The sequence below is a fragment of the Chanos chanos genome, chromosome 13, assembly GCF_902362185.1.
Source record: "Chanos chanos chromosome 13, fChaCha1.1, whole genome shotgun sequence".
In the NCBI taxonomy this organism is placed as follows: domain Eukaryota; kingdom Metazoa; phylum Chordata; class Actinopteri; order Gonorynchiformes; family Chanidae; genus Chanos; species Chanos chanos.
In genome coordinates, this window is record NC_044507.1 from 15,319,267 (window position 1) to 15,347,244 (window position 27,978).

A 27,978-nucleotide genomic window follows, 5' to 3' on the forward strand; every position below is an offset into this window, starting at 1 on the left:
ACACGTAAAGATCCATCACAAACAATCACAAAGCAAAAGTATACACAATTCTTCTCACATCCAGTGGTGCATACGTTCATTATATCCGAAAGATGTAGAAAAAAAGTTGTAACATCTAGATCTTTCTATTTTTTTTTTTTTTTTTTTTACTTGGTGTGGTTTGTTTCCCTGTGCCAACTCACTCCAGACAGACTGCACCTTTCAATGTACTTTTTCCACACTACTCTACATCATGAACACACATAGAGTGAGGGGGGAAAACACATATGCACACACACACACACGCGCGCACACACACACACACACCACATACAACACACCCACACATACAAAAGACACCTAAGTCCAAAGCACCGTGTTTGTAATGATGTCAAATATAGGAGTGCTCCAACTCTTCACAGTTGAGGCCTGTGAGTTTGTGGGTGTTTGTGTACATATGGGTGTGTATGTGCATGTGTGTGTATATATGTAGGTGTGTGTATGTATGTAGGTGTGTATCTGTGTGTGTGTGTGTGTGTAGAGATGGACACCTGAGCTTAACTCCCTGGAGACTTCCAGAAGAGATTTCGTTGGGCCAGGATTTTCACAGGGCACAAAAAGAAAGCCAATAGTCTTATCTCTTGCCCTCTCCTTTTCAATTCCGGCAGCTCTCTGAGCAATGCTGGAACTGGGCAAAGCTGAGAAACACTTGTTCCAGAGAGATTTGACTCACACAGTAATCCTCAATGCCATACTTCTCTTTGGCTGCCTCCAGGGTCCCGAACACCTGAGACAGACAAGACACATTACAGTCATGTTAATGTCAGTTGATGGTGAGATGAAGTAAGTCAAATATGAAAACCATATCATTCTACAAGTCCCCACTAGGGGGTGACACAAGACAAGAAATTAGATGGACAAAAGCAATTACACAGCGAAAAACAAAAATGAGGGAAGAAATTAGGCAAAGAAACAAAAATGAAAACTCTTTATAACTGTGACCAGCTAAAAGAGTAGCCATTTAATATGTTAAATGAATAGAAAACATCAATGGAAAATACCTGTGCCCATGTGAGGCTTTTTTCAGTCAAGTGGTAGTGTACCATACCCTGATGTTCATCTTTCAGTAAACTTCCTGTGGATAAATGACATATTACTGCTACAGTTACACTATTTATTATGGAACCATTCAAAACCTAACATCTCAGCTGAAACAATGGCACAGCTTGCCACACATACTGACCTGGGAAAGTGCTTTCTATGAACTCTTTAAATAGGTGTAATTCTGTATCTTCAATCTCTGGGTCAGAGCGAACTTTAGCCAGCAGCGTGTAGCCACTGCCAAATTTACACTTGAGGTGCTGAGGACTGCCCAAGCACTTAAACTGCCCATTTACCATCACTGCCAACCTAGTGCACAAGGCTTCACACTCTTCCATGCTGCAGACAGAGAGAAAAACAGATGTAGACAGAGAGAGGGAGAGAGAGAGAATTATGATGAGAAAAAAAGACATTCATATTCTGAAATCTGAAGTCCATTGACAGAGTGGGATTGTGTGTGTGTGTGTGTGTGTGCGCGCGTAACCGACCTGTGTGAGGTGATTACTATGGCTTTCCCAGATTCTCTGGTCCGAGTTATGGCGTCCCAAAGCAGCCGTCTGGCCACCGGATCCATACCAGTGGACGGTTCATCCAGGAAGATGACGGGTGGGCCGCCAATCAGAGCCATGCCGGCGCTAAGCTTCCTCTTGTTGCCTCCACTACAGCAGAAATGTGGGAGAACTCAAGATACATGACTCTCATTTGGGCTCATCAACATTAAATAACATTTTCAACCAAATGGGTCCAAAAACACGCCTAAAAAAACCCCCCCACACCTTTAAATTAAAATAACGAACTAAATAGACTTTTCCTTCCTACATTCTCTCACATTACACTGTTAGCATATCAAGAGGACAAAGTGATTTTATGGTTTTTTTTCCACTGTACATGTATATGGTCCCTGTGTAAAGAATGATGTTTGCTGGAATGGATATAGATTTACGTATCATTGCAAGATCCTACCAGTTCCTGAATATTTTAGACATGTGCTCCGACAAGATTTTTTTCTTAAATACTTGTCATTTTTGATGCATCAAGTAAAGGCGCTGTTTGGATTTGACAAACTGGACTTTGAACAATCTTGGTAACTAATGTAAGAAACAGAACATTACCCAAGCTTCACTCCCAGTCACCCCTGAGTGTCCTGACCCCGCCCCCCCCCCCCCACCCCCAACCCCAAAACTATCTATTTTAAGTCCTTTACTCTATGCTCTTCACCATCTTAGCTTGTCTGTCATCACAACCACTGCTGTTCATTTCCCTTTATCCTTTCCGGCTGCCTGGCGGCTTAAGTCCTGTACAGTACATACCTGTAACTGCGAACAAGTTTATCAGCGTGGGGCTCCAGCAGCAGCGAACGCAGGACGTTCTCCACGCAGCCAGACACGTACTTTTCTGGAATGCCCCTCAGCCTGGCGTACATGCTCAGGGTCTCGCGTCCAGTCATGTGATCCAGCACAGCGTCGAACTGAGGACAGTAACCAATGCGCTGCTGCACCTGCCACCCAGAACACGAGGTACGGGTTTCAGTGAAGGGTTACACAGATTAGCCTAACGCGTGTCTGACGCCACATTGTACATGTAGCAACGAGAATTCAAATAATCGCAATCCAATTAGACACCTCACAAATGAACGAACAAAAAGGTCAACATTATTGAACCTTTTGGTGTATTTAATATGGTTTAAGCTGTAGCAATCTTTATGGCTTAATATTTCACATTTACTGTAGCGGTTTTATTGTGAATTGATTGACTTGTGCTGATGGTCGGCTATAATGCCATGCTATCTTCCTCCTTGCAGCCTCACCTTCTTGATGTCTCTTAGGATACTGTAGCCGTCAATGAACGCGTCCCCTGAGCTCACCGATTCGTCTCCTGTCAGCATTTTGAAAGTGGTGGTCTTCCCGGCTCCATTAAAGCCAAGGAGGCCAAAACATTCTCCTTTCCCCACAGCCAAGGACAGCCGATCCACTGCCAGCAAGGACTGGCCACTGGTGTACACCTTGTCAAAAAATCCACCCCCCCCAAAAACACATATTTTACCTCAAAGTGTTCAAATACATCCAAACATGTACACACACTCAAAGGAAGACAGAGAAGACCGGGTCACATGACAAGACAGGCACAGACGCACCTCCCAAAAAAAAAGAAAAAAGAAAAAAGTGGCATTTCTGTACCTTGGTCAGTTCTTGCAGTATAAGAGGGCTGCCCACCATGGACTCTACCACAGGCTGGCACTCCAAAACCCTCTTTCTCTCCTCAGCCACATCCCTGTCTTCTTGCTGCATGGCCTCTTCCCCCATCAACAGCCACTGGGAAAACACATACACACACATCAGTATGAATATCAACTTCCATATTATCACTAATAAACAGGTTATCTCACTCTTTCAGCTGAGGACAGGTTGTTAAAGGTCACTGTAAACAGAAACTTGATGCCACAATCAAACTTTTTGTTTCTGTCACTGTTTTGTGAGCAAGGTCTTCCTGTACTGTGAAAACATACATTGCTTCGCATCGTATCGTATTTGAGATTAACTGGTCTTGAATGGCCAAGCCAAGCCATCACTTTAAATCCACCGGTAAAAAAGACAGAATTTGTTGTCTATCTATCTTTTGCTGCAGCAGATTTGTCCTCTGTTCTCACCTTCTTGCGTCTGCTGAATACAGTGCAGAAGGTACGCACACCCAGGAGTTCAATAACGAAAAGCAGAATGATGAAGACCAGGCCCTGCAGGGACATGGCCACTAGGAATCGGCCCACTCCTGGCTCACTCATGGAGAAGTAGTTTGTCTGATATGTGATGTCTGGAAAAGACATTGATAAACGTTCATAAAAGCACTGCAAGGTAAATGCCACCTTCTCTTTACTAAGATTTAACAATAAAACAAAGTGGAATTATGTGACTCAACCACACCAATTCCTTCTCCCCTCACTCCAAACAGTACTCACTATAGAGATCACAGATGGTCTCTGCCAGTTTGCTGGACATACAGAAGGAGATGGTTTCATAATTCTGGTAGAACTGACTGAATGACATGCCCAGACAGTAGTTGGGGAACAGCAGAAAGACTTTGTCGAGGATATGAGAGAGGTGTTGGAGATGGAGCTCTGAAGGGGGAAAAAAAAAAAAATCAGATTTGAACTGTTGCCATCACAACTTATCATATGGACTCTGAGGCCAGTGTCAAAGTTCATAACTCTTGATCAAATCCAAACGTTATCATATGTGATAAGGGCAAGCATAAAACAATACAAACTAAGTACATATTCATATAACTCCAATAACTACAAGACATTGTGAAATTATACATGATATCAAAAACATGTTCTTGTCTCTGAAATGAGAGATAAAGAGAGAGAGAGAGAAAGAGAGAGAGAGAGAGAGAGAGTGTGTGTGTGTGACACATTGTATGTGCTTCTGCATGTGTGTGCGTATGCGCATGTGTGTGAGAGAGAGTGCGCGTGTGTGAACGTGTGTGAACGCGTGCTCCGACCTGGGATGGTCATTATTGTGACGGCGAGGAAGGTGGCCGTGCCGCTGATGATGTTGAAGATGGTGAGACGCGTGTACGCGGTGGCGGCAGACGAGAAGAGGAAACTAAGCAGGTACATGAGGGGGATGATAGCCCATCCATATAACAGCAACAGCAAGAGAACATCCACCAGGTGGTTCTCCTCCACAAACGCCTTCACCGCAAACACGCGGAACACCACCTGACACAGAGAGAGAGAGAGAGAGAGAGAGAGAGAGAGAGAGACCAAATGAATGAGTGAAAGAAGGGAGGGCAGAAAAAAAAGAATAAAAAAATACAGACACAACTTGAGGAGATTTGATGAGCACATAAGAATCAGCATCTTGCCAGTGAAGAGCAAAGACACTTCGTGAATCGATAAGAGAGCACACAGTAAACAGATCTCTGATAAGCGGCTATGAGTGAGTGGAGTTGACTGACCAGCATAAGCATACAGGGCATGAGGAAGTTCACCAGGTCCCACAGGAGGGCAGAAAACCAGAAGTTGGACGGGTAGACGCCACTGACCAGCTGTACGTGCTTCGACTTGATGGCACGTTCGGTGACCAGAAGCAGAGCGAAAGTACTAGACAGAGATGCCATGCCGTACATCAGGTTTATAGCTATGGCAAAACCTGTTTGACCTCTGTGGAGAGATAATGAGAATAGAGAAAAAAAAAGAGCAAGAAGTTACAGAGGAAGATCTAAAGGGGTTACAGTTTACGTTATTTGTGTGTGTGTCTGTGTGTGTGTTGGCTCCATTTTTGCAACAGTCCCTGCAAAATATTAACTGACCCGGTTTTTCAAATGTCTTTTTTTTTTTCCCCTCCAAAAACACTTCCCCTTGCAATTGCTTTAAAATGGCAGATCACTGTGGTTGTGTTGTCTTTATCTAAATTGCCTGCCATCACAATGAATGACAAATCCACTGTACATAATAACCGACCACAGTTTAACACGCTCGTGATCTTCCCACAGCAGAAACACAAAGCGCTGGCTTGTTTTGTTTATCTCTCTTTTTTTTTTTTTTTTTTTTTTCCCAAGGAAACTGCTCTCTTCCTCTTTCCCCTTCTCCATATCCCTCCTTCTCTTTTTCTCTTTTTTTTTTTCCCCTCCCCCTGCCTTTCTCTCTGGGCACTCACTCGCTGAGTTGGCTCTGGGCAATCTCCGACATATTGCGGGGCATGGGATAGTTTCCAGCGTGGATGGAGGCATTGGGCCCTGCCAGCAGTTTGTAGAGGGCATTGTCCGCCAGCATGAGAGCCGTGGCAGGGGTGTGGTAGCCTTGGTTGTTGAAGTAGGCCGTCACCTCAGCAAATTTCCTGGTTTTACCCCTGAAAGCAGCTCCCACCACACAGTGTTCGTTGAAGGGTCCTCCTTCCCTCTTAGCATTGTATAGCACATATTCAGAGAAGTCTGCAGGAAAACAAGATCATAAAACAGTTACTATTAAAAGTAGGGGAAAAAGTACATTTAGTGATGCACAACTGACTCAAACACTGATGCCTTCCCCCAAAATGGTAGTGACCGCAGTTAGTGAATGAGTAGCATGCATCTCCCCCCCAAGCCCAGGACTCTACCTGTTATATTGGTTCTGGGTTTAGCTTGTTGGGCAGTGAGCTGTGAGGCGTAGGCTTCGGCGAGGGCTGTTGCCAGAGGTCCAGCATTGGCGTCCAAAGCCACGGGGACGTCAGTGGGGCCGTAGCGAGTCAGAGTGAGGCCGAGTTGGGGGGTGATGCGGCGTCCGGGGAAAGTCCGCGCCACTATCAGAGAGATCACGGTGAAGATGAGAGGGACCAGAAACTGAGCCACCATCACCTTCCAATTCCGCCAGCTGTACAGCGCCCTCTTCAGGAACATAGCGTAGAACTGCTGCATGTACAGTCTGGCCTGCAGACGGGGAGAGGAAAGACAGAGAAAGATAAGAAAAAAAAAGGACTGATTTAGCCCAAGAAAGGAAGAAAGCAATATAATAAAAGCTTCAGAGTTCACTTGTCACAATAGACGACAATGAACTTTTTGCTTTGCTGACAATACTGCTTTTTTTTCATCCTTGGAGAGGGTCACGCCACAGTGTGACCTGGCACCAGCTGGAGTGGTGTGGTCTTTCAGCACCTTATTGTATTGAGACTCTTCTGTGTCAGACTACCAGTACAGGGTCAACCACACTGAAATACCCCTGTGTTCAGTTCCTCGCTCAAGGGCATATTAGCAGTGTCAGGAATCGTGACCAGATACTCTCCACTACATAGTTATTTTTTACCACAGTTTCAGGAATCAGAATTCATGGCCCTATAATTGCTTCCCTATAATGACTGTTTCATTAATCTAGTGTTAATAATGACCAAAACAATATATATGGCCTTTCAACAAATACTCATGTGTACTTATGTATACCAACAACCACTAATCACTGAGTACATCTTTTTTGGACAGACACTACACCTGGGCAAACTGGGGTAGCAATGAGGGAGGGACTCACGCCTGTGTTGAGTTTGATGTTGGAGCAATCCTCTGAAATCAGCGTGCCACTGTCGGTGAAGTCCGTCACGTCGGTCAGACCACTGATACTGCTCGTGTCATCCATGGTCCAGTCATGAGATCTCCGCTCATGCTGGTACTGCAGAGCAGGGAGTTGGATGGCCTGGATGTCCAAACTGGAATCGACCAGTTTCCCCACCCTATTAGAGTGTAAATGACACATACACACACACACACACACTGTCAGAAAAATAGTGCTGCAACTACTTATCACACATCAATATTCAAATGCAGACATACAAAATTAAAAACCCAGCTCTCATTTTCCATGCAAACTAATGCAAACACAGTAAATGTCCAGTTTAAACACTGAAGACCATCTCAGTAGACCTTTCATTGCAAAGCTGTATCCACTGAGCTCAGAGTGAAACTCCTTTTGAGGTCAGACACAAAAGGAGCTATGGAGTGTGTGTGTGTGGGGGGGGAATTAAAAACGGACATTCAGTATCATCCAAGGATGAAATGTACAAAGACGTAATTGGGAGATAGCGGGGAAAAAAAAAATCTTTCCGTAACGACATAACGGGTTCACCGCCCACTCTAACAAAAGTGGAAAGAGGGTTTCTAGGAAAGCCTGAGTTTCTATTCTCGCAAAAGAATAGAGAGAAGTAGCTATTCCTGTTATCCACAAATCTGTTCACACTCCTGTCTAACACTACCTCACCCCAGGAGGCCTCCATCAGCAGTGTCTACCCTGCAGTAGCTACACAGTAATGGAGGGGAATTTACAGCCTCACAATAGGGACTTTACAGCCCAAACGAATCAGATGGAAGATCGAAAATGAGATTTGGTCTTGTGAAGAAAGGAAAGAACATGCTCTGAGTATGACTTATTTTTGCACTCTGCTGGATGGTCTGCGTAATTGGGGGAGGCTCCGTGTAAAAAGTGAAGAGCGAAAGAATAAGAATTGGGATGATGTTAACTTCCCACCATACAGAGGTACCTTCTGTGCAGTTTTAAGAAAGGCTGACTTTCAGTGTCATTTCTCACGCAAGGTTTTAAAGAGTAATTATCTCTGTGGGGTGAAAAACGGACTCACTCAAGACACAAAGCTCAGCATCTGAAATCTAAAATACCTGAAAACTAAACAAAAATGAAAAATCTCATCTATGTTTGTGATACAAATAATCCTAATACGGGGACTTTTACATAATAACCTGCCCTGTCATCACTGACGATGCCTTTTAGGGTTAGATTACCTGAGGAAGACTTCTTCCATTGTGGTGACTGAAGCACCATAGCTGGCGATGCCTAGTTCCTCTCTGTTCATTTCCAGCTCAGCAAAAAGTAGTTCAAACCTGAGAATAGAAGAAAACCTTCAGATCGTCACGCAAAACCTGACAAAAAAACCTTCCAACTCAGCATCACAAACCCAAAGAACAGAGCCCATAGAGAGCTTATCCTCAGAGGCTTGAACCGGTGACAACAGTACCGAGAAACAAAGTAAAGTTCACAACATTCAGACTAGAAAGTGGTAAAGGTCTCTGTGACATTAGGTATTGATTTTAGGGTAGGAGTGGAGGAGAGGCAGCAGACAGACCAGGGCTAGCTGTGGGGAGAGACGATTGCCGTTTCTTGGCTTTCTATATCAGACGGATCGATGGGTCCATTTACACTTTCTAGCCCTGAAGCAGCTTCTAAGAAATGAAGGTCTGGTAAGACCAGGAGAGGACTGTTTGTCTGATCTGCTCCTGTTTGTCTTGGCAGATTACAGGTAGAAAACTTTGCATCTCTTTTGACTATTTACGTTTGTGTCTGTGTCGTGGCGGGGTGGTATTTCAGGTGTTCTCATAAGTACATGAAGACACACAACAAAACAAAGGTAAACAAAAGAAGATTCAATATCTATTTCTGATAAGACATAAATTCTAAGACAGTAATTTGATCTTCAGAGCAGAGGTTGGTACTTATCGTAAGTTTTTAAATGGTATCGTTTTTGTTCAAGAGGTGTAGTTAAAAAACATGTTTACTTTGGTCCTTGGCATTTCCTTAGTTGAGATGTTGTTTGTTATACTGTCTTACAGATTGCCCTCTGTGTACAGTGGAGGCCAAGACCTGTTTTTGGGTTGTACGTAAATATTCGTGTGGGGTTGTACATTAGGAGTGGGAGCAGTTTACTTTGCAAAGGCTAGGAGTTGGTTTTGTATTTGTTTTGATCCAGGATAGTGGTGTTTGTTTTTCCATGGCTGTGTGAGTGTTTGTTTGTGTTTGTGTGCGTGCGTGTGCGTGTGTGCATGTCCTTACCGACTGGTGCTTTCTTTAGGCAGGATGTAGGAGAGTTCAGCTCCAGCACTGCTCTCCAGAGCAGCATTGGGTACGTACATATTGACGAGACGTGTGATCTCAGACACGTTACAAAGCGCATCCTTCACAATCACCATGTGGTAGCCAGCACCTGACAAACACCATGCAAAGCACTTCAGAGTAATCTTGTAACTCATCTAATCCATACAACCCAGCCTGAAAAATAAGCGCGATGTGTTTCTGACATCAGAACATTCAAGAACATTCACCTCTGTGTTACCTACAGTCATTCCTCTATGCTCCCTCTGATACTTTTCTGTTTTTTCAACAAACACGCGTTCACATAGGCCCTACCACTGTCCTGACTTATTTTCCCATGACCATCCTGTCCACCTTCATTCCCCAACCTTCTCCTCTGCTCACCATATTTGTTCTTGAGGAAAAGAGGGGAGCCGCAGCACTGGAGCTCTCCGCTGGCCATGATGGCGATGCGGTCTCCAAGCAAGTCGGCTTCATCCATGAAGTGCGTGGTGAGGAGGATGGTGCGGCCTCGTTTTTCCCCCTGCAGGAGGTCCCAGGTGGCCCTGCGTGCCGAGGGGTCCATGCCCGAGGTGGGCTCGTCCAGCATCACCACCTATACCGAGACATCCGGTCCAAAAACATTAACATTACTGCCATTTCAACCAACTACTGCGTAAGAACCTTGTGCTGGAATACTGGAATACGCGATGTTTGTGAAGCAACCTTTCTTCAGACCTTGACTATAACATCAACTCTTTTCAAAACTCTTGGAAAAAATAAAACCAGCAAAACACATGACAAATGAACGAGACCCTCTGTCTGACCCTGGCGTGTCCCAGCTCACCTTAGAGTCTCCGATGAGGGCGATGCCGATAGACAGCTTGCGTTTCATTCCTCCTGACAATGTTTTTGAGCGAGCTTTCCGTTTGTCTTCCAGGTTCAGGATACGGATAATCCGATCCACCTCCTCCGGGATCTTTTCCCGAGGATACCCTTTCAGCTAATACAAGAGAAAAAGAAATAACGGCAATGTTGATGAGGAGGACAAGGAACTGGAGATTTTAGAGGGTTTGGGGGGGGGGGGGTACAAGGGGAAGAGGCTTAGCTAAGTGCTAGAGAAGCCTGGTCTACCTGAGTGTAGAAGAGAAGGTGTTCCTCAACTGTGAGATTGTCGAAGAGAACATCGTGTTGAGGGCACAGGCCCAGACTGCGACGAATCAGGACCATGTCTTGGCAAATGTCATAGCCATTAATGTAGGCTCGGCCACTGGTGGGAGGATAGAGGCCTAACAGACAGACAAACACACACACACACACACACACACGGTGTAAATAACATGAGCATGAGTGTGAGTTGTTCTTAAAACAGCCAAGGGCAGTATAACTGCAGGGAATGAATCCTTTATCACTGTGTGAGCAGTCAATTGCAATGCTATTGGTCATAAGAGATAACTAATCTCTCACCAGGAAGAGGCAGCAAGTATATGTGTACATAATTATCTATATCAGTGCAGTTATGGAGCTTCACTATGCGTATGCACGTTTCTCACCAGTTAACATAGACAGGGTTGTAGTCTTGCCAGCTCCATTGTGTCCAAGTAAAACAGTGATCTGGCCTTCAAACATGTTTAAAGTCAGATCCCTAACCGCCTCCTTGGTCTTGTTACCCACTTTGAAAGCCTATGAGAGAAAAATCAGAATAATTATAGCTATTCCAATTAAAAAGGTAGATCACCACAGGAGAATCTGACCTTGTGCCATCACCCCAGCCCATCTGATCTACCATCTGTTCCTATTCTGGAGGAGACTTTAGAAGACTTTATTGAGTAAATAAACATAAGGTTGCTAGCCCTGCTGCCTTTAGTGCTGTACCTTTGCGAGGTGTTTGATTTTGATCCCTGAGACCAGGCCCGCTGGTTCTTCTTCCATGAACTCGCCCTTAAGCGCCTTCTCCGCATCCTCCTCTTCCTCCTTCTCCTTCAGCAGGGCAACACGGGGGCTGCTACACCAATAGGAGGGCTGTGGGGATGTAATAAAAGTAGAGGCTTACACTCCTAGTCCTTGCTACAGATGAGATGCATGCAAAACAGACTCTTCTCAAGATTTCACACAAACACTGTATAGCACTATGAGCAATGGACAATACATTTTTCTACTGAGTGGAGCATTAACCAAGACAGTGGTTAAAGGGGGGGGGGGGTCATGTTTCTGAAGGGAATTATCAAGAAGGTAAAAGAGGTCGTTCATAATTTGACTGTTCCAACCGTGTGCATCAGATACCAAAGTAGTACCTGACTCAGTTCCTTCACTGAGATACAGACAATGACAGAGAGTAAATTAGTGTCAAGGGGTCTCTATGGTGTTTAATTAACATGTCATCCTCTCTTTTTAAAACATAAATTAAAACTGAAATGAAGACTGAGTTATCTAGGTGACTCATGTGTGATTTCTTTTTTGACTGGCACCAACAGGTGTTTTCACACTAGAATGGAGAGAACAGGCAGAAACTGTGACAGCTAGAAGGAGGAGCGCAAGAGAGAGGAGAAACAAGAGAGGAAAACATGTCAACAAACAGCCAAGTTCCTCTTTCACTCTCAATTCTGCTGACAGATCCTATAAACACTTAACAAAAAAGAACCACAGAACTCTACAGCTTCCTACTGAATGTGCTGTGCAATTATCCCCAAGCCATTCTGACTCTGTTACACTTATGCAAATCATTTATTCAAGCACTAAAATAGTCAGAGAAGACAATGAAAACGGCCTGGTTTGAAGAAAGAGGAGCCAGAGCCGACGTTGAGCAAACCTCTGATAGGGGCTGACATGCAACGCCATTGTTCTGCTGACCCTCCACCCAGCCAGGGTCTCTGTCCTCAAATTCTCCCTGTCTGATAAGTTTCTCAAAAACCATCATCACAAACACTCCACTGACGCAGCTACCACAGCAAACACACAATGGTAAATGAAAACTCCTCTGTCTAAATCGCCAAGTCTCCTCCCTAATTCAGCCCAAACCTACATCCTGTACGTGAGCGGAGCCTGAACTTCCTTTGCTAATGTAAAGCCAAGCCATGTGAAGATAAACAAGATTTTTCCCGCTGAGATGAATGTTTCCGGACATTCAAAGCTGACTTGGACAACAGACCTCGTTTGAGGCTACCGTACACCTAACGAGCTCCTGTCATTTCACTATCGCTGTTCCATTACCGTCTCACTGACTTTCACTGTCTGACACTGGCCAGCTTCCTCCTGATAAACCAACAGTGAGGGTCTCCAGCTCAGCGTCCTTGCTCAAAGGTATGTCAGAACGCTTTGGTTTTCCTGCACATAGTCACAGTGCACTCTGTTTAATCTGAGTATAGAGAACACACATCAGCAAATCTTCAGTTAAACAGACTGGGCAGTTAGATAAACTGACTGGGAAGAGACCAGGAAGAATGCTTTGATAAACCGTAGTAAATAATTAATCTGATAAATTTCTGCAACTCAGAAGTATGGCACAATAAATCCGATGGGGGAACTTAAACAGTGGTAGTCTTGACTTTCTTACGGGTGTGTACACAGGGAGGGACTGTGTGTACATATGTGTGTAAACTACACGTACCAGTAGGAAGAAGTACCAAGGCAGTGGCACTCCATACTCTCCTGGGAACACTGCCTCCACATACCAGGCCACCAGGCCATAGAGTATGGCATCCAGCAACAGCAAACCCAGAACCTGGGCCAGAGAGAAGTCATCGTCCACAGTGACTGGTTCAAACAGGTTCGACCACTGAATACCAGTGCCTGGTAAGTGCAACAAGAGACACAAATAAAGGCAAGGTCCAAGCAGTCCTTAAAATAATGAAGAAATCCTTTCAAGTGGTTAGTGAGAGAAAACAAAAGAAAGAAAGAAAGAAAGAAAGAAAGAAAGAAAGAAAGAAAGAAAGAAAAGAGGGATGAAAGAAAGGAATGAAGGAATGAAAGAAAGCTACCTTTGCCCTCGAACATGCCGATGAGCTGGGCTCCCATGGCCATGGCGACATTGGAGATGAGGCAGGCAGACACTTTGTGAGCGTGAGACAGCAGGTCATAACGAGGCCACAGGAACACATATGGCAGGTAACTCAGGAAGTAAATGAAGCCTCCTGTTGCTGCTGCCACATTAGCTGTGAGGGGAGACAGGGGCAGAATTTTTAACAACAACAACAACAAAAAAAGATTTGTTTACAAATCTTGAGCACAGACGTGCATATGTTACAGGTCTGCTCTTATGGGCATTTTCTGTATAATCCCCTATAATACTTTTTAATGTCTAAAGTGCCGTAGAATGGAGGATATAAAAGACAGACAGACAGAGGGAGTTTGTTATAGGTCGAATAAGGCTCTAAGCACAGCTCTAACAGATCTTGTTTTCATGGCTCAGCTGTGCTCTTTGCTGCACCAAAGAAAGCCTAGTTTGAATTTCACAAAATGCCGTCGGAGCGTTCAGATTCTGAACTACAGTGAGAAACCTACTGCAGTACAACGCTACAAATAACACTAGATGTTACCATAGCATTGATATCCAAAGCTACATGGCTACCGCACCTGTGGCTCTTTACTTGATCATTTTGCATTAGAAAACTTTAAATGTGGATTTAAATGTGAAAAGTAGTTTATTTTTAGATAAGCCTGGTCTTATGAGTCTAAACAGAGAACGTGCCAACAGTTCAAGCAAAAAGACATGCACGCATGCACACACAAACGCGCGCACACACACGCACGCACGCACGCACGTGCCGCACACACACGCACGCACGCACGCACGCACGCACGCACGCACGCACGCACGCACGCACACTCGGGGGCCAGAAGCAGAATACAGTATAGGTTGTGGTCAGGTTGGTAACAGGTTTGTGTCGTGTCAATGAGTTTTCTGAGACTCTCATATGTACCATTATTTCTCTATTCCTCATCATGATGAGGGAGTCTATATTTGAGCACACACGCATGGACCCATGCACACAATCACCCACACTCACAGACACAAATGACTACATGCAACACTGAAACCTTGAATCCCATTTAGCAACACTCATCACAGCCACACAAGAGCAGATATAACGAGATGACAGAAAGAGAAGAGCGCAGAGAGAAAAGGAAAGACAGAGAGAGAGAGAGAGAGAGAGAGAAAAGTGAGGTTTTTGTGTTGAACGAATGAGAGAAAAAGGGCTGAGTTATTTTTACATTTCAGATCTAAGGAAAGGACAAAGATTCTGAGAGCCCACACACTTGAGAACAGGTCATTTTTGAGTTTGAACAGCCACTGCTGACAAGTACTGATTAAAGTTCCATCATGTACTGCTGTGACCCAGAAATAAGCCATTTGTCGTGTGACCTTGATGAGCTTCCAGAAAAAGCATAAAAAATAAATAAATAAATAGCCTGCCCTTCTACAGCTCAAACACATAACCACATTACTTAGCCTACAGCTCCCATCCTCAATAGTTCCTCAAGTTCAAATCAGTTTGCTATTCCACACAGAAACAAGAGGAAATTTGAGGGAAGCATTTAACTTCAGCAAACCAATCACGACTGTCTGAAAACAAACAAATTCTAACAAAAACCCTCCAAGGTCACCATGACTCACTTAGTGGGCCAGCAATGGGTCTATTCTGAAACACTACAGGATCAAATATTTGCTCCAGCCTTTCCTCCACTCACAGTTTCAAACTGGCCTGAAAACAAGTCTTTCATATGCTTTTTTTTATAAGCCTTTCACAAAAACATCACTGAAACCTTAAGAAAAAGAGCACAACGGACCAAAGATAAGAAAACATCCCTCTGTCCCAGGCCTCTCTGCCACACATCTCCCCGGAGAGACCACACGCATGAAAGCCCCTGTAACCAGACACTTCTGCTATGAATAATTCATAACCTCGGGCAGCTCTGTCGGGTTACCTGTGAGAGGTGGGAGGGAGGGTGGTGGTGGCGATGGGGGTAGGAGGGGATGTTTCCCAAAGTGGGAAGTTAAAACTCCCCCAAATCAGGCTGAGACCACAGTTTTAAAACCACTACAGTGAGACTAACAATCCAGCCATTCAAACAAGGACCCCATACCAATGCATTACAGGCAGGTGTCAAATCTGCCTGATTTCCCTATTATTGCTTCACACTGGGAGCAAACCTCATACAGCAGGGGGCTGCTTGCAATGCAGATAAGGGGCTGTTAGACCGGCACTGTGAGAGCTGCAGCTACAGGCTCTAGCACCAATCAGCGTAAGCCTCCTAAAAGCCCCTTTATATAACACAAATCACAAGGCATAAACAGAAGACTAAGCACAGTCGCTTAGCCGCGGATATCCGCCCTCACGCCTAAACTCCGCTTATTTTCATCTGTGCCCATTTGTCAGAGCCTGTCATTTGAGAAAGAGGACAGAGTTTGATTTTCACATAACTGCATTAATTGGTGGAGGGAGTGAAAGAGTGCGAAAAAGAAAAGACTTATGATGAAGTAAAATGACAATTTACCAAACAGCGGGTGCTGTCTGAGAGAAGGACCAATTGTTCGTGGGCTTAACGCGCTGATCCTTTGAAAACATACTGGTTTTTCTGAGCACTAACTAGCAATCTTTATTGGCATGTGTTGTATGGGTCTAACTAGCATCAGTCACAAGGATGACAGTAGGAAAGGAGCATCAGTAATTTTTCTTCTGACATTATTTGTCTCTTATGATTTGTCTTAAGGTGCTTTCATGTGAGCAAGAAGGAGAGAGTGCGAGAGAGAGAGTAAAAGAGAGAGAGAGAAAGAGGGAGAGAGAGGCAGAGAGAGAAATGGAGACAGAGACAGAGAGAGAGAGGGGGAGAAAGAGAGAGCACCTTGCTCGGTCAGCTATATTTTTCATTAGAGCTGCCATCTTATTTCTGGGCACATTAATGAATGAACAACATACTTCCAACACGATCCAATACGATCAGACCAAAGCTACCAGCACAATTCATCAAGGATGCAAGTCAAATCACGCATCAAGCCCACGCTGCACTCCCACACGCACGCACAAATCGCACGTCTCCAATCCAATGCAAGTGAAGGGCATTCATTTGCATTAACGTACGCTCTGTGTCCCTGATGGATCAGCTTGGGTTTCCACAGAAACATGGATGCTGTTCAGCCACACATCATTCCACATCTGCTTACCTTTGACCTCTGTTAATCTAGTCTGTGGTGCTCAGTGATCATTGGTCTACACTTCTAATGGATGAAAGAGAGAATGCCTGACTGCACAGATAAGCTTTTTTGACAAATCCTTTTTTATTAGTTAAATGTGGCTCGTGTGCGTCTAAATGAAATGAATTCTTCTGTGCGTGTGCGTGTGCGTGTGTGCACGCGTGTGTCTGTGTGCGTGTCTGCGTGTGCACTGAGGAAAATGAGGCAGACACTACGGGGAACTACACATACACACCTCTAGAAAAGAAGACGCTGATCATGAAGCTGAAGTTAATGGTAGTCACCGCAAAGACCAGCAGGAAGAAAAACACCAAGGTAGGATCACTGTGGGTCAGAACTGCTCCGTTTGGGCTCACCTTTAAGGTTCAGACAACTGACTGTTAGTACAGGATAAATGAACTGCCTTATATGGAAAAAATATAAATATAGATATAGATTTACGTGGACACGGCTTTGGGACACATGAGGGGCTTCCTTACCTTGATACAAAAGAGCAGAGTGACAAAGAAGATGGAGATGGAGAGAAAGAGGAAGAACATGAGAAACCAGGCACTCCAGTGTAGCCAGTTGCTGAGGCCCATCATACGCATGTATTCCTGAGAAAGCAGGATTACAAAGTTAGTTCTCAATGAAATGTCACAAAGACACAGATACTATTCTCACAACCACACATACACACACACTCATACTCAACAGGTCCCACAGGCTGTGCACAGAATGAGTTGGTGGAAAAAAAAAAAAAAAAACATCAATACAGTGTCAAAATAGCTCCAGGCAGCAGATCTAAAAAACACACATCCACACTCACACACACACTCACACACTCACACACTCACACACACACACACACACACACACACACACACACCTTGAGCTTTCTCTCCTTCTCCTGCACCACAGCACGTGTGATATTGAGGGAAGTGTAGGTGAAGCTGAGCACCAGGAGCAGGGGCAGTTGGTTCTGAATGGCGAGGATGAAGACGTCGTAGATGAAGGCTGGGTAGGGAAACCGACTCAGCACCACACGGGTCTGGGAGAAGAGGTTGGATGCAGCAGTGTGGTTGTATGCCTTCATGATAGCCCTGTCCACTGCATGCTGTACGGCCAGGAAGCCTTCTCTGTAATATCCTGATGAGAGACAAGAGCCAACGCAATCACTTTATTTCTCATAAGAGCCACAGAACAGAAAAACAACAACTCCCTTTTCACCCCCCACAATATAGCTCCTTGGAGGACATTCATACTTTATGCTACACTGCACCTGTGTAAACCTAAACAGCAGTAAAACAATGAGAGAGTACCAGTACTTATGAGAACCAGAATTGTCACCTTTTTTTTTTAAGTTACAGACCTAATTAACATTATATTCTACAAGTCCTCACTAACACGGCATGTTTTCTCTTTATTTCCATTATTCATCAGCTTTTAACTTACCCTGATAACAGCAGTACGCACATTTCCTTAATAAGCCCACTAACAGGTTCTTGAAACACAGTAGGTTCCTCGGTAATTATTCTTGACGTCTCTCTACTCCATATTCACCTCACACAGAGATCTCATAATAAGCAGAGTGACTATTACGCCGTAATTACTGATTTGACTCGACATCCAGCGGCAGGAGCATGGATCAAAGCTTTCTTTGTGGTGGGAAGGTGAGCAAAACGAGCGAGTACCATGTTCTACCACATAACGAGCATATCTTCACGGCAACACTAACAGGCTCTCGAAGGCGAGCATCAAAGGGTAGGTGTCCCTCTGCTCTCAGACTGAACATCAGACGTGAGGGATCCATGGCGCTCATTTCTGACGATGGCCGAGGCTAGGACCATCGGAGTGCCATTCTGACGGTGGGGGCTGGGGGGAGGGCGTCCCACCCACAATGCTCCCTAATCAATAATATGTGGAGCAAGAGGAAGGGAAAGCCTTATTGAAGGATAGAGACAGATCCCTGGGAGAGCAGGACAGATGAAGAAGATTTTTCTGGAAGGTCATTCAGTTATCAGTATGCTGCTCGTCCTACTATGGCTGTCCAGCCCCCCACCAACCTCTGCTTGCTGAAGCTGATGGCACCCTTCACACCAGTTAGGGCAGGCATACATTTAACACCATTTCTTGGAAGGAAACAATTTGTTCCTTCATCAAATTTTTAAACAAACCCATGTGAATCTAGTGTTAGCTTTTAATCAGCTACTGAATGCCCTTCATTTGCTGAATGTTGTTCACTGCTCAACAGCTTCTCTCACTCTCTCTCTCTCTCTCTCTCTCTCTCCTTCTTCACCCATGTGAGTCAGCAGTGAAGATATATCTCTCTCTTTCCTTCTTAACCCATGTGAGTCAACAGTGAAGATATATCTATATTAGACCAACTTTGCATAAATGTCCTGTGTTAAATATCTCACAGAGCACCAATTGTGGGCTCACCTGGAGTGCCCCCACAGGGCTCATGCTGCTCTCTGGGGCCAGGAAGCTGAAACAGGGGGAACAGACTGCCGGTGTGCCAGTCCATGTCATTGTTGGGGTTCAGCTCTGACTTCTCTCTGGCTGGGGCATTGCGGGGACTGTACGTGAAGCGAAGGTGATAGTGAACCTGTATGAGAGAGACGGTCAGAGAGGGAGGAGGGAGTGAAGGGGATGGGAGTGAAGAGGAGAAAAACAAAATGAAGCACATTGAGAAGCGGGCGGGTGTGAAACACATGCATTCTACTTATTTACAATGTCCTTCAAGCACCGTGCCCATCCATATGCTAGCAGCAGAAAGTCTCTGGACTGTCTCTGGTGTTTCTGGCCTTATAGCACAAAACTGGTCATTCACTCAGGATCTTAAAGAGAAAAATAAGCTCCTCAGGAGAGACTTTGACCCTTCACTGGTGGCCAGAAGTAAACCTTCAATACAAAAAATGGTGCCGTAACTGTTATGGCACATACAATGTATTGCATAAGGTTTTTAATAAGGCAGTGATGGCAGTTTTCCAGACCGTCAGGCAACTTCTACTGAAGCAACAACAACAATGATGAAGTCATGCTTGTTTAGTGAGGAGGAGATATGTCGTTAAAGCAGGAATCCCAACGACCTAGCTCAAAAATACTGGACAAACAAGTTTGAAACTTCCTTATCTTACTCTATGCATGAGCCTGACCAATAAAACACATTCTATTTGGAGTTAATGTTTATCATGAAGCATTTAACAGATCAAAACATTCTTTTGGGGGGGGAGTGGCTTTGTAATTTCTTTAGAAGAGGTGCTAAATGCAGGGTGTTAGAAGATTCAGCCATTTCCTCTTGTGTCCTGTCCACTCCAACAGGTCTCTTTCCTTACCTGCAGTGGAAGTGGTTCGTCATCTTGGTTAAAGGTGTGTTCAAAGACAACAGCAGCCAAGATCTGGGCTGACTGAGAATCTGTCTTCACAAAATGTTCAAACTGCTCTTCTGTCTCGAAGCCACGAACTGAAAATAAACATAATCACAAAAATGAGGGATGAAATCAAAGCCGACGAGCTACACAGGGCCCTTTTTAAAAATGTTTCCCCCACATTTTCCCCCAAATGTGGAACACCCAAGTGATTCATGATCTGTCATAAGTTACCCCCTTCACAGCAACCAAATCAGTCAAGGTTAGTTAGGCCAGTACTATCCTTCCTCCCACATAGAATTTGACCAGCCCTACACTCCGTGTTTTCATATTTTATCCCATGAAGTATCACTGAACAACAGTTAATGCATTATAGGCACCAAAAATGGGAGTCCATGACTTAAGCTGTACCCCTGCATTCTTTGGTATTGCCTTAGCTACATTTCCTATTTGGAAACCTAAGTGATCATTTTTGGATATATCAAGATATTTGAAACCAAATACACTATATATTACTTGGTGTAGTAGTTCAGATTTGCTCAACAAAACCTAGGCTAATATTTCAGGCATTAAAACTCCTGCCGAACACTGTTCACAGATACATTCTGAGGTTTAATAAAAGGCCTACTTCTTTTTTTTTTTTTTTTGAAATATTGAAGTGAAAAAAATGCACATTACATTCTGATTGGGAACATCACTTCTCCATGTTTAAAGCAGACTCAAATGAACAAGCCAAAAGCAAGTGCTAGAGGCTATGATGAAGTCGGTTTTAATAGACAAAAGGTCAAAAAAATTCCAAGGTAAATGAAGGCCTACAAGCTCTGAGCAAACACCATGTAGCTCTGGGTCATTCCACCCAAAACCAGACCAGTCTTTTTAAAAAACGATCCATTCCGAGGCAGCGATTTATGTTTTTTTTTAGTCATAGGCTACGTTAAGAGACAAGATAAATATGGTTGGAGCTCTGAACAGTCAAACTTTTTTGAAGGTTGAAATTGGATACAGGATGACCACTGACTAAAAAGTCCATATTTTCAAAAGATGATTTTTCAGCAAATAAATCACAATACCGACGCGCCGCTCTAAACGTTTTTCTTCTAGATCTTCAGGTGAGAAAACTTTCACCCTAACGTATGGGTTCATCTGAAGCACTTTGTATGTTGAAGGTGGTCGCAAATAACTAATGTGGAACATGGTAAAATTCTTCCACCTTCAGACACTCAATGTTTACATTCATTGTTTCATCACAGTCTCCATTCTTAGGTATAATATAAAATATGGGTTTATGGGTTCAGAGGTTATAAATGACAAAGTTCTCTGTCCTAAGGGTATTTTTTTCAAATGGAACGATCATTGGTTAGTCGGATTTGCTTTGTCAGACAAAACATGTCCAAACTTGCTTGAGGAAGTGAGTTTGTTTCTTTGGTTGTTTAACCAAAAATGAAGCTTGCCATACATCATTCAAAATCCCCTCAGCTCACGATGCCATAATATTGTTCCTTCCCCATTTTAGCTTAGTCCTACTGGATACTGTTATTTACCTGCACAAATCTACAACAAATACCAGATGTCTTAAAAATATGGACTATAAATAAGTGACAGACCTCCAATCTCATACATCATAACACGTAAATAAAACAAATATCCAAACCAATACGAATGTTAATAAATAGTATAGTAAATGAAGCAAACCAAAACAAAAACTGAATCAAAACATGCCAAAACACAGGCAGCAGCATAACTGAATAATGAGCTAACAGATGAACTTTCACTGATCCAAAAATCCAAGCTATTTGCCATTTCGAAACATTTAGTAATGTAACGTGTCTTATCGTAATTTAAAAGAGCGGGCTGGGACGGAATGCTGTTTCTGGGCGGAAGATAAGGTACAACCGGGTTTTTTTCCAACATCACGGTCCCTACCAAAAAGCTTCAATTCAACACGCACACACACACGGTTCACATAAATACATAGAGTATTATCATAAATAGCACAAAGACAAACCACCGCACCCTTACACACAGAGAAAGAGGGAGTATGAGGTCAGAGCAGCCCCAAATTACAACGCACATATTCATTGCACACCTCTGTGTCTTTTTCTCACATTGGAGAAAACTATCAGAAATATGAGTGTGCGTGACTCTCGTACGATATGAAACAGAATCTCAACGTGGTACCAGTTGGCCATGAGAAAACTGGAGAGACAAGCTGAACTAGTTGTGCAATCCAAGGAGGGAAGCTCTCCTACAGCCCCACTCAGGAAGCCTTTATAACAGACATGCATGTTTACAAAATTTTGGGGAGACCTCTCCCAGTTTTCACTCTAGATTCAGGATTCACACATAATAAGGGTCAGTCAGGGACAACTGACTATGACAACCTAGGAAACACTATCAATACATTCAAATATAGTGTAATTACATGCTTTTTTTTTTTTTTTACTATAAAATCAGTTCAATGCTAAACGGTTTAATCAAGAGGGAAACCCTTGATGTGAACATTTCATGGATTACACTGAGCGGTATAACATATTTCAAAGGAACTGCAGAGGATCTAAAATTGTTTTAATATTTTCATTTGTATGCATAACCATCGCCAAATGTAATCAACAAAACAAAATAAATAGGCTGACTGAATAGAATCAATTTAAAACGACGCAATTCTACATTGCCATTTTGTGAATATGGCTTGTCTCTTGTGCTTCCAAGTATGGGCAGAGCAGTGAGGCAAAGAGGAAAAGAAACTGCTTCACGCTGAATCATAAACCATATTACTAGGTTTATTACAAACTGAGTATCAGATACCACCTCTGCCTATGGACTTACTCTCATCCATGACTTTCCTCTTTCGATAAATCAGATGAGGTTTTCACAAAGAGAACTTTCCTTGCCGCATACCCAATTGATCAGAAATATCCACCATGGACTCTCCAAAAAGTCTGTTATCGAAACAAACTCCTCTGGTTAGACACAGAAACTCCAGTACACGTTTAGATAATATTACGGAATAGGAACATTTCAAATCGTTGAAATGTTCATTAGTCGTACCAACATCCAGGCCATTCTGACCATTACCTCAGGAAATTCTGCATTCTCTGCACTATGCCTACAGGCTTACTGTCCTCAGACAAACGGTTTTCGCAAGCAAAAAAAAAGGGGGAAACATTTGAAGAATTTAAGTTCAGATCACTTACAAGCACAAGCCAGGGAGATATCCCCGAGGTGTTGCTTGGACCAGGAATAAGTGACATTACTGGTACCTCTAGTTGAAATCACGGTTACTGTAACTGTCACAGAAGTTTAAGTTCTTAACAACTGTTAAGTTCACTCCCCACACATCCATCCCATTACACTGACCCGACGCCACAAATACACTTTTTACTTAACGAGGGTTCGCTACATCACTTCTAACATCACTTGCTCCTGTTCTCTCAGTCCTGGGCACGTACCAGAGCCGATGGAATAGGCACCAAGGCTGTGCTGCACGTCTTCAGCCACCTGCCGCACAACACTGGAGTTGCCTGGTACGTAGGCCAGCTGCAACTGGCTGAAGAAGAAATGTGGGGGGAGATGGTCCACAGAGAAGCTCCCATAATGAGTGGCGTTCGGATAGTTGGTGAAGGGCACTTTCTGACGCAGAACGATGAGGATGGCGGAGAAAAGCAAGGGCAAGGCGATTTCCACGAGGGTGACCAAAATCTGACGTTTCTGTAAGGACAGAGGAGAGGAAGGGGGGGGGGGGTCAGAGGAATAATGTGTAGTGAGGGAGTATGGACAGACTTTTGCCTGACAAATCTCTCTAAGCCTCTTGATTTATTGCCTCATCTTGCCATTTACGAATGAAAAAAAAGAAAGAAAGAAAGAAAACCAAAAGAACTATATCCATTCATTTTCATAGAGCTGACATTTAGTAATGAGGATGCATGTTTATAACTTAATCATAAACAAAAGAATGAAAGGCAGCTGAAATACCGCTTTGGGACTGGAGCCATATGGATTCTATCCCCCAAAGAAATTCACATAGTAAACAACAAATCTGCAAAACTGGATCCTAATCCACAGAAATGCTAGTGTTAGGACATAAAATGTACCGAATGATAGAAATACTATAAATTTAAACCAAAAATGAAGAGTAACGGGATTAAGATTTAGTAGATTACGAATTAGTAGAACAATAACAAAAATGACAGATCACAGGTTTTTGGAATAAGGGATGTTCCAAAGCATTTGCTGAAATTCTCTATTTGCTTAATTCTCCCAAACAGTATTTGCATCTCATAAGGTAATTTAAAAATGTCATTTTACAAGTCATTCATTATAAACTATTATAAACTCATATACTTTTATCTTTGTAGATGACTTCTGAGCTGGGCCTTTAAAATGTTTGTTTTTTCTATGCACCCCTTTCGTAACCTCAGATGGAAACAGTTCAGCGCAATTTGCCAGCTTACCCCAGTTCTTTCCAGAAAGAATGTTTACAGTCTGGTCAGTTCCTTATCCCTGACCCTCCTCTGACTCCCTAATCTTTTTTTTTTATTATTTCTGGGTCAAATATTCTGTACCTAGCATGCACACCAGTCTATCAATACTTAGGCCAAGACATGTCCTGTGTTTCCCTATTGCCCTCGGTTGGGTTTGGTTACCTAGCAACCATAACTGGAGCAGAAGGCATAAGGAGGAGAATAAACAATCCTCTGTCAGTGGGGGATTGAATGGTTGTTCCTCTTTTCCTCATGCAAGACTTGAGCATGACCATTTTATTGTGCAACCTTCCTTGAGATAAACTTAGTGGGTTAAGTTTGGCCTGTTCATAACAATGAAAATCTGTTGTGTCTACTGTTGCGACAGTGACCAATTCAACTGGTAAACTGTATTTCATATTTGTGTGTGTGTGTGTGTGTCATAGGTTCACATTTTCTTGGAGAATAAAATCTATCATCCTGTTGGGATCTTAACTCAACCCTCTTGAAACCCTGCAATAACACAAAAAGCATTGCATGTCCACATTAGTATTTGGGCTTTTAACACATTAAATATGAGATAACAAATCTCCAGAAGCACAGCATAAACTTTCAAGAAGGTCAGAAATGTTTTCCAGTAAATAGGCATAATGCATAATTGCCATTGTAAACAACCTTTGGTTTTTATCTTTAAGTATCATACTGCCAACATTCTGAAGCTTAGGCCAAGACACTACATCAAAATGACCTGTTGTTCAGGCATAACGCTGACATTACTGTGTGCTCTGCCATTCACACAGATATCATGTGAGATGTTTTTTTTAAGCACCTCTAGAGGACTAAAAAGATCCTGAAACATAAAAAAGGGGCCTTTCACAAGGAGGCAATGATTTGTCAACTAATGTGATAATGTCCCTCAAAAGCACACCACTTTTGTAAAAGCAAATTAAGACAACATTTTATTAACAGAAAACACAAACTAAATTTTGTTGTACATCAAAACTACTTCATGAAACTCAATCGAGTCACTTGAAAAACAAAGCTGTTTGTTATATGTTCCAAACGAATGTCTTGAGCAACCAAATGTTTATCTCAAGAGTTGATTTTCCCCTTGCACATGATCAAACCTAAATAGTCTCTTTAACAAGTATGGCAAAGACATTAGAGTGTATGACTACTGAAAGTACACCAATGAAAAAATTATCCAATGGTTTGTGCAACTGAACTAACATGATGATCTGAAAGATAGAATTCTGAAATTAAAACTTAAGGGAATAAGAAAGAATTTCGCTGTCTTTACTTTGTATCGTTTTTGAGTTCTCACCTGCTGAATGTAGTTTTTCCAGACGAGCAGCCCAAACTGTCTCAAAACTGCCATTTTGGAAGGACTGACCAGCAGTGCACAACCTGGTGAAAAATGAATAGCATGGTTCATTAATGTTTAATGTAAGGAAGTGGGAGAAGTTCATGTGATTGATTATTGTAAAACACAAGCTGATTCGAAGGGACAAAGATGCTGTTGCTGCACATGGAATTTTTTTACCTACTGTAACATCACACCCGCTGATAAAAAAAACCAAAACAAAGCAAAAAGCCAAATTTCACAACATACACCCAAAGAGGGAGAACTGAAAGTCTGAGAAAATCTAGTCATGGAATATACTGACGAGCATGATCTGTATATTGTAGAAAAACCTACAAGGCTAAATTTTAGCCTAGAATCATGTGATGCACGCCACTATGGTCAACCACTGACAAGTTTAATATTAGGAGTTTACAGGCAATGAACAACACGATTAAGCAAAAACCAGGAAGGATTCAAACAAAGGGGATCAAGGTATGAGATACAGACGGGGGAAAGGACACTTGACAAACATGTTATTCAAGACAGTATCTGATTTTGATTGGCGTAAGTTTCACAATTGTCTGTGTGTCCATGGATCTTAAAATCAATGTTCTCCCTGTTTATGTGTCCATGTGTGTGTGTGTTCCGTCAGAGCCTATGGGAAATTACAAGCATTAGATCAAATGAGGGATAATAAAGACCCATTTTCAGTGCTCTACATGTAAACAAACACTCAGTGTTTTCAGTGGTAATGACCATATATATGCTTACTCAGAATCACATGAGGGATTCAACACCAGACACATGAAGTGACATTAACGTCTTATAAACAAACAAGCTTTCAATTATGGAGTCAACTCAGCTTCTTACCATTAAAGTGGGTTTTCTGTGAAACCCGAAGACTCTCTAATTTAATTCATGAAGGACTGACTGACTTATTCGCTTAAAGAACAGGTCTTTTGTTGTAATGGGTGTCTAGTGTCACATTACAGGAAAGACAAGAAAACAGAAATTGTTAACCACGCTAACGCATATGTTCGGTCTGTCCTATGTCAAGCCATGTCATTAAGCAGCGATTGTCAGAGACTGAAATTATCAGAGACTGCGCAACTATGTAAATTTTGAATTAAAAACATGTGCGATTGAACGGAATTAAGCAGAATTCTCAATTTGCGCAAGCCAACTGTGGCTTTACAATCAGTTATTTCCTAACTGATCTACTGAAATGAACACTGTCATAACTCATGCAAGTATTTAGACACTGGCAATGAAAATGAAAACATCAGAGCCATAAAGAGAAACGTCAGCCATCGTTTAACTGTTCACAAAGACAACCTTTGTGCTCGCTTTGCTACACATTCTCTGTAACAGGCATAAGTGATTACGTGTAAAAGACTTAGAAGGCACATGAATTCATACCATATGCAAACAGAGACTGCGATGCTTTGTCATTTTCTAACATTTGTATCCGAAATGGATCTGAATCTTGTCTTTGAGATCTGTTCACCGTGCCTGCCCGCAGCGAGCATAGGCCGAGCGATTGGCCAAATGGCCTGTCTATCATGACATTACTACTGATGGGGTAAGGTGACTAAGAGGACCATTAGAAAATCTGTAGGATAAATTTAAAATATCGATTCTTCTGAGCATACGCCAACACAAGGAGATTACACAATATGAGCACAAATTGCAAATTACCTTGACAGAGTAGGTGTTCGGTGGCTATATGAACTTCATAGGCTTTCTCTGAGGCGGTGTCCAAAAATCTTTTATGATTACTAGTGGTGGGTAAATGTTGATAATCTGAGCTGAATCTTCAGCAGAGGCTCTCCCGTCACTACATGCCCATGAAAAAATATAAATCTCGAATCCGGGCAGAAATCTTCAGTTATGAAGTGATCTCATTGCACTGCACCAAGAGCTGCTAGAGCTCCCCGTCATTCTCCGATAAAAACAAATAATACCGGAACTGGTCTCTGTCACGTGATCAACAGGAGCGTTGTTAAATGGCCACGATTGACTACAAAGCCTCCGCTGTGTGGATTTCTAAAAGAATGAACTAATTGAAAGGCAGTTTAGGGAGGGAGTGAGGGTCTCCTTAAGTTTTAAGAGGAATGTCACGTGTAGGTGTTAAATGTGCACATTTACCCAGTGTGGGTATTGTGAACTTAAATTCTTGCTTGCTGCATTGTTGTTAATTGGCCCTTTCCTAAGTGCCAAGTGGCATTCCC

At 42.9% G+C, this 27,978-nt stretch overlaps 1 protein-coding gene across 1 annotated transcript; it reads right to left on the reverse strand.

Moving 5' to 3' along the window:
* Positions 1 to 349: 349 nt before the first annotated feature.
* abca3b (ATP-binding cassette, sub-family A (ABC1), member 3b) lies at positions 350 to 27,475 on the reverse strand. The gene is made up of 31 exons (XM_030790709.1): positions 27,446 to 27,475; positions 25,727 to 25,809; positions 23,392 to 23,650; positions 19,910 to 20,037; positions 19,014 to 19,179; positions 17,461 to 17,720; positions 17,072 to 17,188; positions 16,828 to 16,948; positions 13,378 to 13,551; positions 13,008 to 13,189; positions 11,276 to 11,422; positions 10,954 to 11,083; positions 10,535 to 10,689; positions 10,248 to 10,403; positions 9,806 to 10,016; positions 9,383 to 9,533; positions 8,338 to 8,436; positions 7,079 to 7,277; positions 6,177 to 6,486; positions 5,739 to 6,012; positions 5,038 to 5,242; positions 4,579 to 4,798; positions 4,034 to 4,192; positions 3,701 to 3,888; positions 3,258 to 3,371; positions 2,888 to 3,082; positions 2,391 to 2,578; positions 1,569 to 1,739; positions 1,223 to 1,419; positions 1,041 to 1,114; positions 350 to 766 (listed from the first exon to the last, which is right to left on the reverse strand). The coding sequence occupies exons 2-31, from the start codon at positions 25,778 to 25,780 to the stop codon at positions 635 to 637; spliced, it is 5,136 nt and encodes a 1,711-aa protein (XP_030646569.1). The 5' UTR covers positions 25,781 to 25,809; positions 27,446 to 27,475; the 3' UTR covers positions 350 to 634.
* Between the last annotated feature and the right edge of the window lie 503 nt (positions 27,476 to 27,978).